Raw genomic sequence first — 15,939 nt, 5'->3', positions numbered from 1 at the left:
TTGGCACATTGGGTGGCAGCTCCCAAGGGGGTTTCTGTGATCCAACCCATCACAATAGGTCCATCAATGGCTATTAGCCAGGGATGGGGAGGGATGGTGTCCTTAGCCTCTGTTTGCCAAAAGCTGGGAATGGGCAACAGGGGATGGATCACTTGATGATTACCTGTTCATTTCTTTTGGGGCACCTGGCATTGGCCACTGTTGGAAGACAGTATACTGGGCTAGATGGACCTTTGGTCTGACCCAGTATGGCCATTCTTATGTTTTTATGTTCTCATGTTAAGCCTAGACAAATTCAGACTGGAAATAATGGCAAGAGTAATTAACTATTGGACTCATTTCCGAAGGGCCATGATGGATTCTCCGTTACTGACAATTTTAAAATCAAGATTGGATGTTTTTCTAAAAGATCTGCTCTAGGAATTATTTATTTAGGCACCTGTGTGATACAGGAGGTCAGACTAGATCATCACAATGGTCACTTCTGGCCTTGGAATCTATCTACTATGGGCTTGTACAACACTCGGCACTGTGGGGCTCCAAGCTGATATGAGGCCTCCTGTGGCTACCGTCATACCAAAAATAACAATAACACAGTTGGATATTAAGTTCACCCAATCCTGCTCCTCTGGTTCACCCAAAGTTTCCCACTGAAGGCGACAGGAGACTTGAAGGGATGGAGAAAGTCAGATTGGGCTCATTATTTGACACCCTATTTTAATCTTTCAGAAGCCACATTCTCATGAACTTTGTGAGACAGGATTCAGACTGGCTCCATTCAATAATCAACATTGGACAATACTGCACTTGCCGCGTGGATGACGCAATGGCTGTTAATCCAATACTGAACATGTCCTACAAGGCCATTTAAATCAGCTACAGTTGTGAACTTTGTCTATGTTGCAATCTCAGTTGAAACCACTGGAATGTGGAGTATGGGAAGGCGGTGCTGAGAAGGCAGAGGCGGGATTAGTTCTGTATGGGTTATTGCATATATTGCAGAGCCCTAAATGTTAAGCAGAAGAGAGGGTGGCAAGAAAACGGGGTGGAGCTGCTATTGCAGAGACCAGCACCGGCCATGGGAAGGGCTGCCCAGAAAACCCTCCTCTCTTTACTCTGGCTAGCAGCAACAATTTGTAAGGCTGAGGACACCTGCCCAGGTGAGTGAAAGACAATCCCTGCTCACAACAGCATTTCATACTATGGTTCTTGCCAACCTGGACCCTGGAGAACTGGGAACTGTTACATTCAGCTGCCTTCAACATGTAAGATCTTCAGGGATCTTTGTCATCCCTACAGGTCTATAAAGTGCTTATCAGGCTCATGGTGCAATATAAATAATAAAAAGAACCGCTTCTTTGACCAAAATTACTTTGTAAAAATTAATCTGTATTGCAAAAATGGCCACCGCAGATGAGACGTGGTCAAAAATAGGACACAGTTTTTGCAAATAATGTTGTGAAAATCTCTTTTTTTTTTCATTGAAATTTTCTGAAATCTGACATTTTTTGACCTGCTCTTCCTCACACTCATTTCCAAATTTCTAACACCCTCCCCTCCCCCCACGTTGGTGCTGGAATCTCTCCATCTAATGTTCTCATCACCATTGTATGTTGACACCAAAGCATTTTTAACCCAGTAAGTGACCAACCCACAGGCTGTGAAATGTCCACTTATTAACACGTTCTGGGAAATCTAAACCCGACCTTTAAAGCTCAGAGGAACCCTCTGATAGTAGATTAGCCTTTTTAAAACTCATGGTTACTTAGTTAAGGTTATCATTTTAAAAAATACTAGTACTGTGTATCTAATAGCAGACATCCACAATAGAGATCTTTGTATAATGATACTTACTTTCACTGCTGTATTTTGGATTGAAAATCCAGCTGCATTTGAGGGTTAATTTTAGTTCACCATAAAATCCTATGATCCTTATGCAGGATTTAATCAATTTTGTACAGACCTAATTCAGGCAAACTACCTTTGAAGGAAATGGGTGTTTTGCTGAAAAAGGAATGAATACAGGATTCACCCTCTTATGGATAAATTAATGTATTATTTCAGAGCAGTACTGCTTTTAAGTTTCATTTCCTTACATTCATGATCATTTAAAAAATCATTCGCTACCTATGATTTATGCCCAAATGTTCCAAATTAGGAGGCAGGGTTCCTATGTCACAGGAAATATTAATTTTTTTCTCATTCTGTTGGCCTCTAAGATTTCCACATTAATGGAGCTCAATGGAGTTGACGGCTGTGTTCCTATTTTTCTCCACTAATATCCCTGTTAATAATTTTAAATCTAATAATGTGTATAACACAGGGGGACACTGTTAAGATAAAAAAATCCAATTTTTAAAAATCCATTACCTGTGTTTGTAATAGCAACTGTTTTTAAAATTAATTTGCTTTTGGACAATTTCTTCACTGAATGACAACTTTTTGTTTTTTCTCTGCATTTCATTCTGCTTGCACAATGAGAACCAACAGTCAATGTAACTTTTCATAGAATCATAGAACTGGAAGGGACCTTGAGAGGTCATCTAGTCCAGTCCCTTGCACTCATGGCAGGACTGAGTATTACCTAGACCATCCCAGACAGGTGTTTGTCCAATCTGCTCTTAAAAATCCCCAATGATGGAGATTCCACAACCTCCCTAGGCAATTTATTCCAGTGCTTAACCACTCAGACAGTTTGTTTCTCTTTAGTTAATTTCATTAAGAGGGTCTCATGAACTGGCATAATTCCGCAATGGTTGGGTTGCAAACACGGAAGGGAGGTATATACATCAAAATTAACTCATATGTTTTTTAAAAAATCACTTAAATGTAATAAGTCTGTTTCTTTTAACTTTTCACTAAAACTTAAAACAGAAACAAAGAGTAATGATCACCCCAAAACCCTTTAATTGTAGGGCATTGTCTCTCAAATTCATAAAACTGAAGAAAATGTTGCATTTATCACTAATAGAGAAAACAAAATTAAGGAACTATCTAGGGTCTCATTTGCTTGGTTTTCTGCAGAATGTTTCAGATGATGAGAAACTAACACATATTATTTATGGATTCATTTCTTTCCCCAGAGGTGAGGATAGTGGGACTCAGCGGTTCTGATAAACTCGCCGTTCTCCAAGGCTGTCCTGGGTTTCCTGGTGCCACAGGAGCCAAAGGAGAACCAGGAGCTGCAGGAATGAAAGGTACATTCCCAGGCACTGAAAGGGAATCAGGCATGGATGGTGCTGATGTAAATGGGAGTTACTTATGTGATATGCTCAGACTTTGGAGATTCCCCCACAAACTCTGATATGAGGAAACTCTGCCCAACTCATAGGGCAAATCTTCCGTGTCCTTCCGTGATGGATTGGAACTTCAGAATAACCAAGGTCTGAAATATTGTCCATTCTCTTTGGCGCATCAGATTGGCAATCAAGTCCTCTAGTTCATTCCCCATCTCTGTCACTGTCTCACTGTGTGATCCTGGGCAAGTCACTTCCTCTCCCTGAGCCTCAATTTCCCCCTCTGTATAATGGCTATAATGGTCCTTTACCTTCCAGGGGTTATCTGAGGCATATTTCATTGATCTGTGTAAAGCACTCTGAGAACTTTGAGAGGGACTAGAGAAGAACAAATAATGATGATTATTTTGAGCCATGGAATTTTTAATAGTAGTGTGACCGGGGTCCTAGTGGGAGCCAGCTGTGGTCACTCAGTTAGGGTGAACTGCAAAGAATGGGGCAGCGAAGCCCCAAAAAGCTGGTGGATGTTCCAATATCTAGATTCACCAAGCCAGCATCAAACAGCTTCTTTATTACCTCACTGGTTACTCAGAAGTCCCAACAACACAGTTCCCTTAAAGTGATCGAGCCTCAGGCCTCCATCCAGGTACCCACGTCAAACATGATGACAATTTCTGTAAAGCGTATTTCATCATAGAAAAGAAAAGGTTTGACCAATCCCAAAGGATCAGACACATTACCTCCCAGGTTAATGAATGTTTCAGATCTTACCCAAATACACACTACAGCCAATTCTTATTAACTAAACTAAAATGTATTAAAAAACAAAAGAGAGAGAGTATGGTTAAAAGATCAATGTACATACAGACATGAGTTCAATTCACAGCAGAGATGGTGAGCTTTGTAGTTGCAAAGAGTTCCTTTAGAATTCAGTTCATAGGTCATAGTCCAATGTCCCAATCTCATATTCAGGGCTATCCCATGTTTACAATTCATTGAATTGATAGGATGTTGTTTTGACCTCTGAATTATCAGAATACAGCATGGACAGGGACTATTGATTACGCTGTCGACCCTACTCATACATATGTAAATAGACAAAAACACAAACATTAGCTCCCCACATGTCTTTATTTATTTTGCAGGATGTTTAACCCTTTCTAGCCATGCCTCACAGGCAGTATGTAGAAAATGGTTGTTTACCAGCTTTGGCAGGGCCGTCCCTAGCTATTCAGGGGCCCTACGTAGCCCCCCCCCCCCGCGGGGGGGGGGAGACATCTGCAGGGGTGGGGGAGGCTGGCCCCAGGCCTCCATGGGGGGAGGGCTGGCTTGGGGGGTAGGGAGGAACCACCCCCCAGCACTCACTGGCGGCGTGGCTGGGGCCGGGTCCCTGCACTTCCCACCGCCGGCGAGTACAGGCCTGGCCCTGCTGCAGTCCTCAGGGGCGGGAAGAGGCAGGGCAGGGGCAGAACAGGGTGGGGGCTTTGGGGAAGGGGTGGAGTGGGGGCAGGGCTGGGGCGGAGCAGGGGTGGGAAGAGGCAGGGCGGGGGCTTTGAGGAAGGGGTGGAGTGCGGGCAGGGCTGGGGCGGAGCAAGGGTGGGAAGAGGCGGGGCAGGGGCGGGGGGCCTGGGGAAGAGGCAGGGCAGGGACTGGAGCAGTACGCAGCGGTGCAGGGCACCAGGAAATGTGGTGCCCCAAGTTTCCTGGTGCCCTATGCAGCTGCGTACTTTGCATATGGGTAAGGACGGCCCTGAGCTTTGGTTCTCACCTGGCAGCAAGATGTGCTTGTCCCATTGACTTCAATGGGCCTCCATGCAAGAGTCCATGCTAGGGGATCCTGATGTGAGATCAGGGACTCAGCGAGCCAGGTGCAGATACATTATTTGAATTTCGACACAGATGGGTTATTGTAATTCCAGGTTGGGGTGGTGGGCGGGGATTATGTACTCAGTATTTACACTACCTTGGAAACTATTCAGTCAGTTTTCTGTGTTTGCAGGGGAACGGGGACCTCAGGGGATCCCTGGAAAGGCGGGGAAAGCTGGCCCAAAAGGTAAAGTAACAAAGGGCAGAGAACTGTGTTTTCCTATATGTGACCTAAGAACAGGAAATTTGTTTTTAATCAAATATCAATTAGAGCTAGTTATAAAACACCAATTCCTATAATATCTGGGCTCGAACAACCACCAGATCTTCCCTTCACTCTATATTTGACAAGAAAGGGTTTATTATTGCAACAGAACTTCAGTTCTGATCCACTGTCAAGATCTCGGTATCTCTGATCAGTCTTTCCTATCTTATTTTTTGTTCAATTAGGAGAAAGAGGTCCTGCTGGCCCCACTGGAGTGAAAGGTGAGAGACCTCAGACGATTCTTCTCACTGCAGAGCACTTTAGGGTGCTGTTCGTGGTGATAGAAGAACCGGGAGCCACATTTCCCCCCATCCCAGTGTACAATTTTCCCTTCTGGCTTCTCACCGAAAGAAAAAGCTGAACCAAAAAATTGGTTCAGGTTGAACAAGAAGTGTCATTTGACCCAAGCCAACAGGTTTTGAGTGGGTTTTTTTAATCTCCTTTTGTTTTTGTTTAATAGCCAAATGACTAAACAAAATGTTTCAAAATGAACAGTTGGAACATTTTAATAATGTCAAAGCAAAACTTTTTGACTACGTGGGAAAATTTCCGCTGATTTATTTTTGTTTGCTTATGTTGGCTGTACGTGTTTGCCAAATGTGAGCTGAATTTGTGAATTATTTCGGACACAAAACTGAATTTTTTTGGTGAATAATATATTAGCTGAAAACATTTCAACAGCTCTAATTATAATGTCTGACATATCACAAGGTCCTTGGCAGTCACAGGAAATTACTCCAGGAATCAAACCGCACTAGGCCAGTGGTTCTTAAACTTCATTGCCCGGCAACCTCCTTCTGACAACAAATATTACTACATGATCCCAGGAGGGGTGACCAAAACCTGAGCCAGCCAGAGCTTCGCTGCCCTTGGCAGGGGGGCCAAAGCCTGAGCCCCACCGCCCGGGGTGGGGGGCCTGTAACCTGAGCCCCTCCACCCAGGGCTGAAGCCCTCGGGCATCAGCTTCAGCCCCGGGCGGTGGGGCTCGGGCTTCCGAGCAAGACTAACACCATCCCTGGTGACCCCATTAAAACAGGGTTGCGACCCACTTTGGGGTCCCGACCATAGTTTAAGAACCACTGTGTTAGGCTAACACATCTTCGCTCATTACATAGGAGCTGGGAAGCATGCACCCAGCTACAGTGTTGACCTATCCTAAGGGTGAAATTCAGCCAGTGAAGAGGACAAGAGAAGATAAATATATCACTTAAGTTCCACTAGTGGGCTACTTTAACAGATTGTGTGGAGTGTAAGTGATACATAGGCCTTGAACTAGCCCCCTGCACAATTAATCCCCAAGTGGGTGTTGAAATGAGAGCTCAAACTATGGAGATGATCTCTATGGAAAACAAGGATTTTATTCTGAGTTCTTTCTTTAGGAGATAAAGGAGCATCGGGAACTCTTGGAACAGTTGGTGAGACCCTCTGCACTTTCCTTTATATTGAGCACATCACTTCAGTTTCATTTCTGCTGAGCTGGAACTTGAGTGCTTTAAGAATCTTCCTTCTTGAATAGTTACCATGCCCATAGTATCGAGCTCACCAATATTCCCGTAAGTGTTGGAATGTTGGAAGAGAGAAATAGCTCTGTCTACAAAACAGGTAGTCAGTACAGTGTTGCAACTAAGGTGACCAGACAGCAAATGTGAAAAATCGGGATGGGGGTGGGGGTAATAGGAGCCTATATAAGAAAAAGACCCAAAAATTGGTACTGTCCCTATAAAATCGGGACATATGGTCACCCTAGTTGCAACATCTGCAATAACTCCAAGCAGATGACCTTTGGTATTAGAGATAATATTTGGCATGTAAGTGAAAACTGTAGATCCAGATGTATATCCTGGAGAAGGCTGCTTTCTCTTACCCCTCCTTATACTCCTCACATACTGGGGGTGGGGAGTATGAATTACAAGAAATGGATCCTGTTTAAATGCTCGTTTAAAGGAGTGCCCCTGTTTCTATTTAACTAATTTCACTTGGGATTTTTATAACATATTGACTCAAATTCACAGCTAGTGTAAGCAGGTGTAACACCCCTGACTTTGTGGGCATTGCTTCTACTTACTGATCAGTGATTAATTTAGTCCATTAAGGACCAATTCATACCCCTGCAAGTGGGAACCTCACGAGAGGGTTACAAAACAGTCTTGGCTAGTTATGAATGCCATCTTTTTTATCCCAGACAGGAAGCGCAGATCAGAGATGAGTGTGATTCCGTTAACACTTGGTTTTGCACAAGCACAAACCTGTCCAGTGCCTTTTCTAGTACATTGCTATCCCAGCTCTCACTGTTGGCACAGTTTAAAAGACAATACAAAGTTCTCTGGTTCAAATTTCACTTCCATTGTTTCTTTTCCTGTCCAGGAGAGGAAGAGCTGGACGATATACAGTGTCAGAAAGGTGAGCATTTCTTATAACCACAGAACTATCATCTCATTCCTTCGAGGGAACGGAGCCGTGATGGCTGAAACCTCAGGAATGATGAACAAATATTTTAAAATGACTAATGTGACCACTTCGCCCTTTTCCTGTTTTACCTGCCAGATGGCTGGGTATTTTTAAATGAATTATTTGTGCAATTAACCAGGGAATCTTTTGTGAAAACACATTTCAGCCAATGGGTTCACTTCCAATCTGTTTGATGTGAGTATTCCTATGAGTGTTTGATATTCCCTTGCAGTGATTGCTCACCCAAGTCACATGATGACTAGAAGCCCTTCTGACTCACCAGGGATTTCAAAATGGCTGCACAGGCACTTCCACCAGTACAAATCTTCGTGCACATTTCAGTTTTTATGAGTTTTCAAGATACTTTGAGCCAATCCTCTCTTCAGGTTGAGCTGTTCTCACACACAACACATGGGGTTGGGCAGTTGTTGTCTCTTTTCCTCTTTCAAACAAACTTAATAAGAACCACACTAGCACAGTGAAGTCTAAATAATTGTGTTTGCTAACTACAGAGAGCATGAAAAGCCTAGCTAGGTACATACGCTGCTGCTCTGGTAGGTTTCTAATGATAGAACATAGAGAGCACCACTACAGGGCTCACAAAGTATTTAAAAGGATACTACCCATTTCCCAAACACTACAGTCAGAAGGAGAGGAGATGGTGGTTCAAAGATTGTTTTCCATTTACCTGATTCTGCAATTGATTTAGCCCTCAGTGCAACATAAAGCAGCCCATGAATCCAAGGAGAGTTATACAACCAATTTAAACATTTCATGTATAAATTTATACATTTCAATTCCTCTTTTAACCAGGAGCAAAGAACTGCAAGGAGCTGTTAGCTAGAGGGAACATCCTGAGCGGCTGGTACACCATCTACCCCCATGCCTGTAACGCCATGACCGTGCTGTGTGACATGGACACAGATGGTGGAGGATGGATTGTAAGAACAGAGCATAATGAAGCTCATTGGATATTTTTTCTTGAACAACAGTTTTCTGTCCTAAAAATGGGAGGTGGCCCTTAACCAGTGGGTTGCAGCTAGTAGAAAAGCATGAAGACGGAAACTCTGAAGCTGTCAGCTCACCATGGTCAGCTGAACAAAACCACTGAGCCCTTCTAATCCTCCTAATCCTTGTCAAAGTCTCCAGACACCTTGGTTGTGAACACAGTGGGTTCCATGGAGGGAACCCGGAGCTTTACAGTCAAAAAGTCCCCATCTGAGGGGACATTTGTCACTGGTCTGACACAGTTAATCAGGTTTCCCTTCTCCTGGCTATTCTCTGCCCGGCTCTCACAGCCTCCTCAATAGCTGCCCAGACTCTGGAACCAGAATTCCACCTTGGTCAAAGTCCTGGTGCATCAGCTACTCTGTCGCTCAGGCAGCCCCTGAGTATGAGAGGAGAGAGCGTTCTAGGGAGATGAGGGGTTTGAACCCTGTATGTACCTCACATTTAAACCTTCCAATTTATCATTGTGCTTATTTATATCCCAGTCGTGCCTAGAGAATCTGATGAAGATCAGGGTCCCATTGCGCTGGGTGCTGAACACACCCATTGAGAGACAGCCCCTGTCCTTTACAGCTCCCACTCTCCATAGACAAGGCAGACAAAGGGCCGCACAGAAAGCAGAGGGGATGTGACTTTCCCAAGTGGCAGAACTGGGTATAGAACCCAGGCCTCCTGATTGCCAGTCCAGTGCTGTAGATTTCAGACCATGTGATCCTTTAACCTAGTGCTGTTGCTGCCAAGATTTAATATGATCCTGTGGGACGAGCCTCCATCTGCGATAGTCACCTGAGGCTGAAATAGATCTGACCACGTTAAATCTCATCCACTGATTTACAGTCTCAGAGTTTCTGGTCTCCTGCTCTACGTAGGATGGAAAACAATGTGGGATTTCCCAGCTAAGAACCTCCTGTTTCCCTGCAGGTGTTCCAGAGACGGGTGGATGGCTCCGTGGATTTTTTCCGTGATTGGAATTCGTACAAGAGAGGTTTTGGCAGCCGGCTCTCAGAATTCTGGCTGGGGAATGACAATATCCACCTGCTAACATCCCTTGGTAAAGACATCACTGATGCATTCTTTTCCTTACAGCAACCTTCTCCACCAAGCGTTGTTCCCACACTTTAGCCATGGATACAGGGTATAGAGTTGTACCATCAGTAGAGGTAACACTTCAGCTCCAGACACCCCTTCCTGTTCCTGTTCCTTACAGCCCAGTCCTGCCACACAAAGCTATTGAAACCAATAATGTTGTGGTAGCTGGGCTGGCTCCAGTCATGATTCATGGAGCAGCATTTGGTCCTCGGGTGGTTCGCCCACATTACAGCAATGAGGAATGCTACAGACTGGATGGAAATTGCTGAACATTTTGCTTTCAAATTGTTTTCTAAAGGAACCAACGAGCTTCGTGTTGATCTCAGAGATTTTGACAACAAGTATCAATTTGCTACCTTTGGATCATTCAAAATTGCAGGGGAGACTGAGAAATACAAGCTGATCCTTGGAGCCTTTGTTAATGGCACTGCAGGTAGGTTCTGAGCTCGTCCTTTACCCTTTGTGGCAGATGGAAAAAATGGAAAGCGAGATGCAGAATATTCTATGGCAGAAGCAAAAGGTGATGTAATCTGTGGAAGTGATCTCTTTTGGAAAACATCAGTTATTCTGCTATTGAACTATTTTAGCAGGAACCCATGTTCTAGTGACACCAGCTATGTAGTGTAATATAGATATCCTGCATAGGGCAGCCTGAAAGCAGAATTCTGAGCAGAGTTAGGCACAACCACTGCTTGTTGTTTTCCTAAATTAAACCTGAATGCCCTTGAGAAACATCTGAATTAACCTAAGTAGGCACAGCCAGATTGTTACAAGTCACTGAGTGGGTGCACATGTGCATTTTGTGCAAACTACGCATCCAGACTCCCACACACAGAGACAGAAACATTCTTTGACATGCAGAGTCTTTTGCAGGCCACTGCAGGATTGCTTAGGCACATTGCTTCGCCACATCACCTTGCCAAGCTGTTATGGAGGGCTTTAAATTAGGTTCAAAGGGGGTAGGTGATCAAAGTCCACCGCTAAGAATAAAAAAGGGCCACCTTAACAGAGGGTTAGATGTTGGGGGTGCGGGAGGTTGTATATGTACGGTAATAGGAGCAACAAGAGCGGGAAATCTGCTCAACATCTTAGATGTCTATACACAAAGGTAAGCAGTATGGAGAATAAATAGGAAGAACTGGAAGTATTAGCACAATAGCTAAATTATTAATTATTAACAGCTAGCCAAAGACTCAAAAAGTAACAGCAAAATTTTTTTTAAGTACATCAGAAGCAGGAAGCCTGGTAAACAACCAGTGGGGCCACTGGACAATTTTGATTCTAAAGGAGAACTCAAGGAGGATAAAGCCATTGCGGAGAAACTAAATGAATTCTTTGCATTGGTCTTCACGGCTGAGGATATGAGGGAGATTCCCAAACTTCAGCCATTCTTTTTAGGTGACAAATCAGAGGAACTGTCCCAGACTGAGGTGTCATTAGAGGAGCTTTTGGAACAGATTGCTAAATTAAACAGTAATAAGTCACCAGGACCAGATGGTATTCACCCAAGAGTTTTGAAGGAACTCAAATGTGAAATTTCAAACTGTGGTATGTAACCTATCATTTAAATGAGATTCTGTACCTGATGACTGGATGATAGCTAATGTGATGCTATTTTTTAAAAAAAAGGGGGCTCCAAAGGTGATCCTGGCAATTACAGGCCGGTAAGCCTAACTTCAGTACAGAGCAAATTATTGAAACTATAGTAAAGAACAGAATTATCAGACACGTAGATTAACACAATTTGTTGCAGACAAGTCAGCATGGTTTTGTAAAGGGAAATCATGCCTCACCAATCTACTAGAATTCTTTGAGGGGGTCAACAAACATGTGGACAAGAGGGATCCAGTGGACATAGTGTACTTAGATTTTCAGAAAGCCTTTGATAAGGACCCTCAGAAAAGGCTCTTAAGCAAAGTAATCTGTCATGGGATAAGAGGGAAGGTCCTTTCCTGGTTAAGTAACTGGTTAAAAGATAGGAAACAAAGAGTAGGAATAAATGCTAAGTTTTCAAAATGGAGAGAGGTAAATAGTGGTGTCCCCCAGATGTCTGTACCCAGACCAGTACTGTTCAACATATTCATAAATGATCTAGAAAAAGGGGTGAATGAGGTGGCAAAATTTGCAGATGATACAAAACTACTCAAGATAGTTAAATCTGAAGCAGAGTGCGAAGAGTTACAAAGGCAGATCACAAAACTGGGTGATTGGGCAACAAAATGGCAGATGAAATTCAATGTTGATAAATGCAAAGTAATGCACATTGGAAAACATAATCCCAACTATACATATAAAATTATGGGATCTAAATTAATTGTTACCACTCAAGAAAGAGATCTTGGAGTCATTGTGAATAGTTCTCTGAAAACCTCTATTCAATGTGCAGCGGCAGTCAAAAAAGCTAACAGAATATTGGGAGTCATTAAGAAAGGGATGGATAACAAGACAGAAAATATTATATTGCCTCTATATAAATCCATGGTATGTCCACATCCTGAACACTGTGTGCATCTCAAATATATATATATATTGGAATTGGAAAAGGTACAGAAAAGGGCAACAAAAATGATTAGGGGCATGGAACAGCTTCCATATGAGGAGAGATTTAAAAGATTGGGACTTCTCAGCTTGGAAAAGAGACGGCTAAAGGGAGATATGATAGAGGCCTATAAAATTGTGACTGGTGTGGAGAAAATAAATAGGGAAATGTTATTTATTCCTTCTCATAACACAAGAACTAGGGGTCACCCGATGAAATTAATAGACAGTAGATTTAAAACAAACAAAAGAAAGTATTTCTTCACACAATGTGTAGTCAACTTATGGAACACATTGTCAGGAGATATGCTGAAGACCAAGATTATAACAGGGTTCAAAAGAGAACTAGATAGGTTCATGGAGGATAGGTCCATCCATGGCTATTAGCCAAAAGGGGCAGGGATGGTGTCCCTAGCCTCTGTTTGCTAGAACACATAGGATGGATCACTTGATGATTACCTGTTCTGTTCATTCCCTCTGGAGCATCTGGCATTGGCCTCTGGCAGAAGTTGAAATACTGGGCTAGATGGACTTTTGGTCTGACCCAATATGGACGCTCTTATGTTCTTATTCCTTAACTGGCATCACAGAGACTTGGTTGGATAAGAATTGTTACAGCAATATTGATATAGAGGGGTGTAGCTTGTTCAGGAGAGACAGGCAGGAGGAGGTGTTGCATTATATACCAAGAATATATACACTTGTTCTGAGGCCCAGAACAAGGTAAGAGGCAGGCCCTTTGACAGTCTCTGGATAAAGATAAAAGTGGTAAAAAGTAGAGGTGACCTCATAATAGGGTGTCTACTATAGTCCACCAAACCAGGAAGAGTAGGAAGATGAGATATTTCTAGAACAAATAGCAAAAATAGGCAAAACCCAGACCTGGTAGTAATGGGGGACTATAACTACTTAGTCCTCTACTTAGTGGGGATGGAGAGCTAATATCTGATGATATCAAGAAGGTTGAGGTGTTTAATGCCTATTTTGGTTCAGTTTTCACTAAAAAGGTTAATGGTGACCAGATACTCAACCCAATATCAGCAATAAGGGGGAATGAATGAAAGCCAGAATAGGGAAAGAACACATTAAAGAATATTTAGATAAGTTAGATGTACTCCAGTCGGTGGGGCCTGAAAAAATTCATCCCAGGAACCATTAGTAATTATCTCTGAGAACACCTGGAGGGCAAATGAGATACCAGAGGACTGGAGAAGTACAAACATAGTCTCTATCCTTAAAAAGGGGAACAAAGAGAACCCGGAGAATATAGACCAGATATCCTAACTTCAATACTGGGGAAAATATTGGAACAAATTATTGTTTTGTAAGCACCTAGAGGAAAATAGTATTATAAGAAAGAGCCAGCATTGATTTGTCAAGAAGAAATCATGCCAAACCCATATCTAGTAGGGTCTTGCAGGGGTCAGTCCTGTGTCTGATATTATTCAATCTTTTCATTAATTACTGGGATAATGGAGTGGACAGTATTCTTTTAAAATTTGCTGATGACACCAAGCTGGGAGAGGTTTCGAGCATTTTATAGGACAGAATTAGAATTCAAAACGACCTTGGCAAATTGGCCTGAATTCAACAAGTTGAAATTCAGTAAAGACAAGTGCCAAGGGCTTCATTTAGGAAGGAAAAAGCTGTTGTTCTCAAACCTTTGTTTTGGTGACCCCTTTCACACAATAAGCCTCTGAGTGCGGCCCTCCTTATAAATTAAAAATACATTTTTAATATTTAATACTATTATAAATGCTGGAGGCAAAGCAGGGTTTGGGGATGGAGGCTGACAGCTTGTGACCCCCCATGTTTAGTCTTGAGAAAAGAAGACTGAGAGGGGACCTGATAACAGTCTCAAGGGCTCATACAAAGAGGACGATGATCAATTGTTCTCCATGTCCACTGGTGGTGGGTTAAGAAGTTGTGTGCTTAATCTGCAACAAGGGAGACTTAGGTTAGATAATAGGAAAAGCTTTCTAACTATGAGGATAATTAAGCTCTGGAATAGGTTTCCAAGGGAGTATGTGTAATCCCCACCAATGGCGGTTTTTAAAAACAGATTGGCCAAACACCTGTCAGGGGTGGTCTAGGTTGACTTGGTCCTCCCTCAGCATAAGGGGCTGGGCTTGATGACTTCTTGAGGTCCCTTCCAGCCCTGCGTCTCTGTGACTCTGTGATTCTTTGGTCCTGAATCCTCAACCCATTCCCTGGTAAACTGTTAGTGTTAGGAGCACATTGAGCGCATTGACTCCAATGAGTTACTCTGCATTTATAGTGGTGTCACTGAGATCAGAATATGGTCTGGTGGAAAATCTTTCTTCTAGGAAGTAGAACTGCAGTCTCTCTTCTGGATTCCAGGGAGATTTTTATTGCCTGGTGAAAGGAGAAATTTAGCAACCCCACTGCAGAACTGCCAGGCTGGGCTGTGGGATCTGAACTCTAAAAACATGTAGTAAATACTGTACACACAATTGTTTCCACAGGGGATTCATTAACCATCCACAACAACATGCCGTTTACAACCCGAGACTTTGACAATGACCTGTATTCAGGTAACTGTGCAACATCCTTTAAAGGAGCCTGGTGGTACAAGGATTGTCATTGGTCCAACCTGAACGGATTATACTTGAGAGGAGCCCATGAAAGCTATGCTGATGGGGTGAACTGGAAGACAGGCAAAGGGCAAAAGTACTCCTACAAGGTGTCAGAGATGAAATTTAGGCCCGTGTAGCCAATCAGGGAAGCAGTTATAGTAATTACACTTAACTCTTATACAGCAAGTATCTGGAGATGTGCTGAGATGAATTCTTTTTATAGCACAATGTTTTCTGTGTCTTTCATGTTCTGTTTTTCTGCTCACCCAATGAGAAGTGCAGCCATTTATGTAACAGAAAGTAGAAATATGGGCTCATTAGTCAGTCATGGAATGGGTAAATCTCTGCAAAGCTACTAAATAAATGGTTAAATACACATGGACCCAAAGTCATAAGTAAGGCTAGAGCCCATCACCTTCAGCGCAATAACTGCAAACCCCTAATACCTGAGCTAAGTAAGTCTCTTTAGCTGTGTGTAATGGGCCATTGTCTTTGTATACCAGCCACTAAGGGAAGACATCAAATTACACACTCAGCCCCTGCAGTGCACTAGGACTAGAGCTGGTAACAATAAGGCAAAAATAGTTTTGTGGGGAAAAAATGAAATTTCTAAGTTGTTTTCATTTCAAAGGGTTGAAAATGAACCTTTTTGGGTTTTGTTTTTAATTTTTTGTATTTTTTCCCAATTCCTTCCCCCTGATATGTATTAACAAAAATGTCATTGAATGTTCTCATTTACCAAAGTCCTGGCATTCTATATACAAAAAACATTTGTCGTCATCATGAGAACATTTTTGATAAAAAAAGAAATGCTGAAAAATTTCAATTAAAAATATTGTGAATTTTTCCAGTCAAACAAAACATTACAATGATGTCAATGATATTTTATTAA

General features: G+C 42.6%; 1 protein-coding gene across 1 annotated transcript; it reads left to right on the top strand.

The window, feature by feature from the left end:
* The first annotated feature begins 1,078 nt into the window (after positions 1-1,078).
* On the top strand, positions 1,079-15,184 carry LOC135891139 (ficolin-2-like). The gene is made up of 10 exons (XM_065418628.1): positions 1,079-1,160; positions 3,084-3,197; positions 5,236-5,289; positions 5,553-5,588; positions 6,747-6,782; positions 7,732-7,767; positions 8,629-8,756; positions 9,745-9,874; positions 10,211-10,345; positions 14,937-15,184. The coding sequence occupies exons 1-10, from the start codon at positions 1,079-1,081 to the stop codon at positions 15,182-15,184; spliced, it is 999 nt and encodes a 332-aa protein (XP_065274700.1).
* Positions 15,185-15,939: the final 755 nt, after the last annotated feature.

Source organism: Emys orbicularis, chromosome 18, assembly GCF_028017835.1.
Source record: "Emys orbicularis isolate rEmyOrb1 chromosome 18, rEmyOrb1.hap1, whole genome shotgun sequence".
NCBI lineage: Eukaryota > Metazoa > Chordata > Testudines > Emydidae > Emys > Emys orbicularis.
Note: the sequence above shows the minus strand (reverse complement) of the source record. Positions and strands in the feature narration are given on the sequence as shown.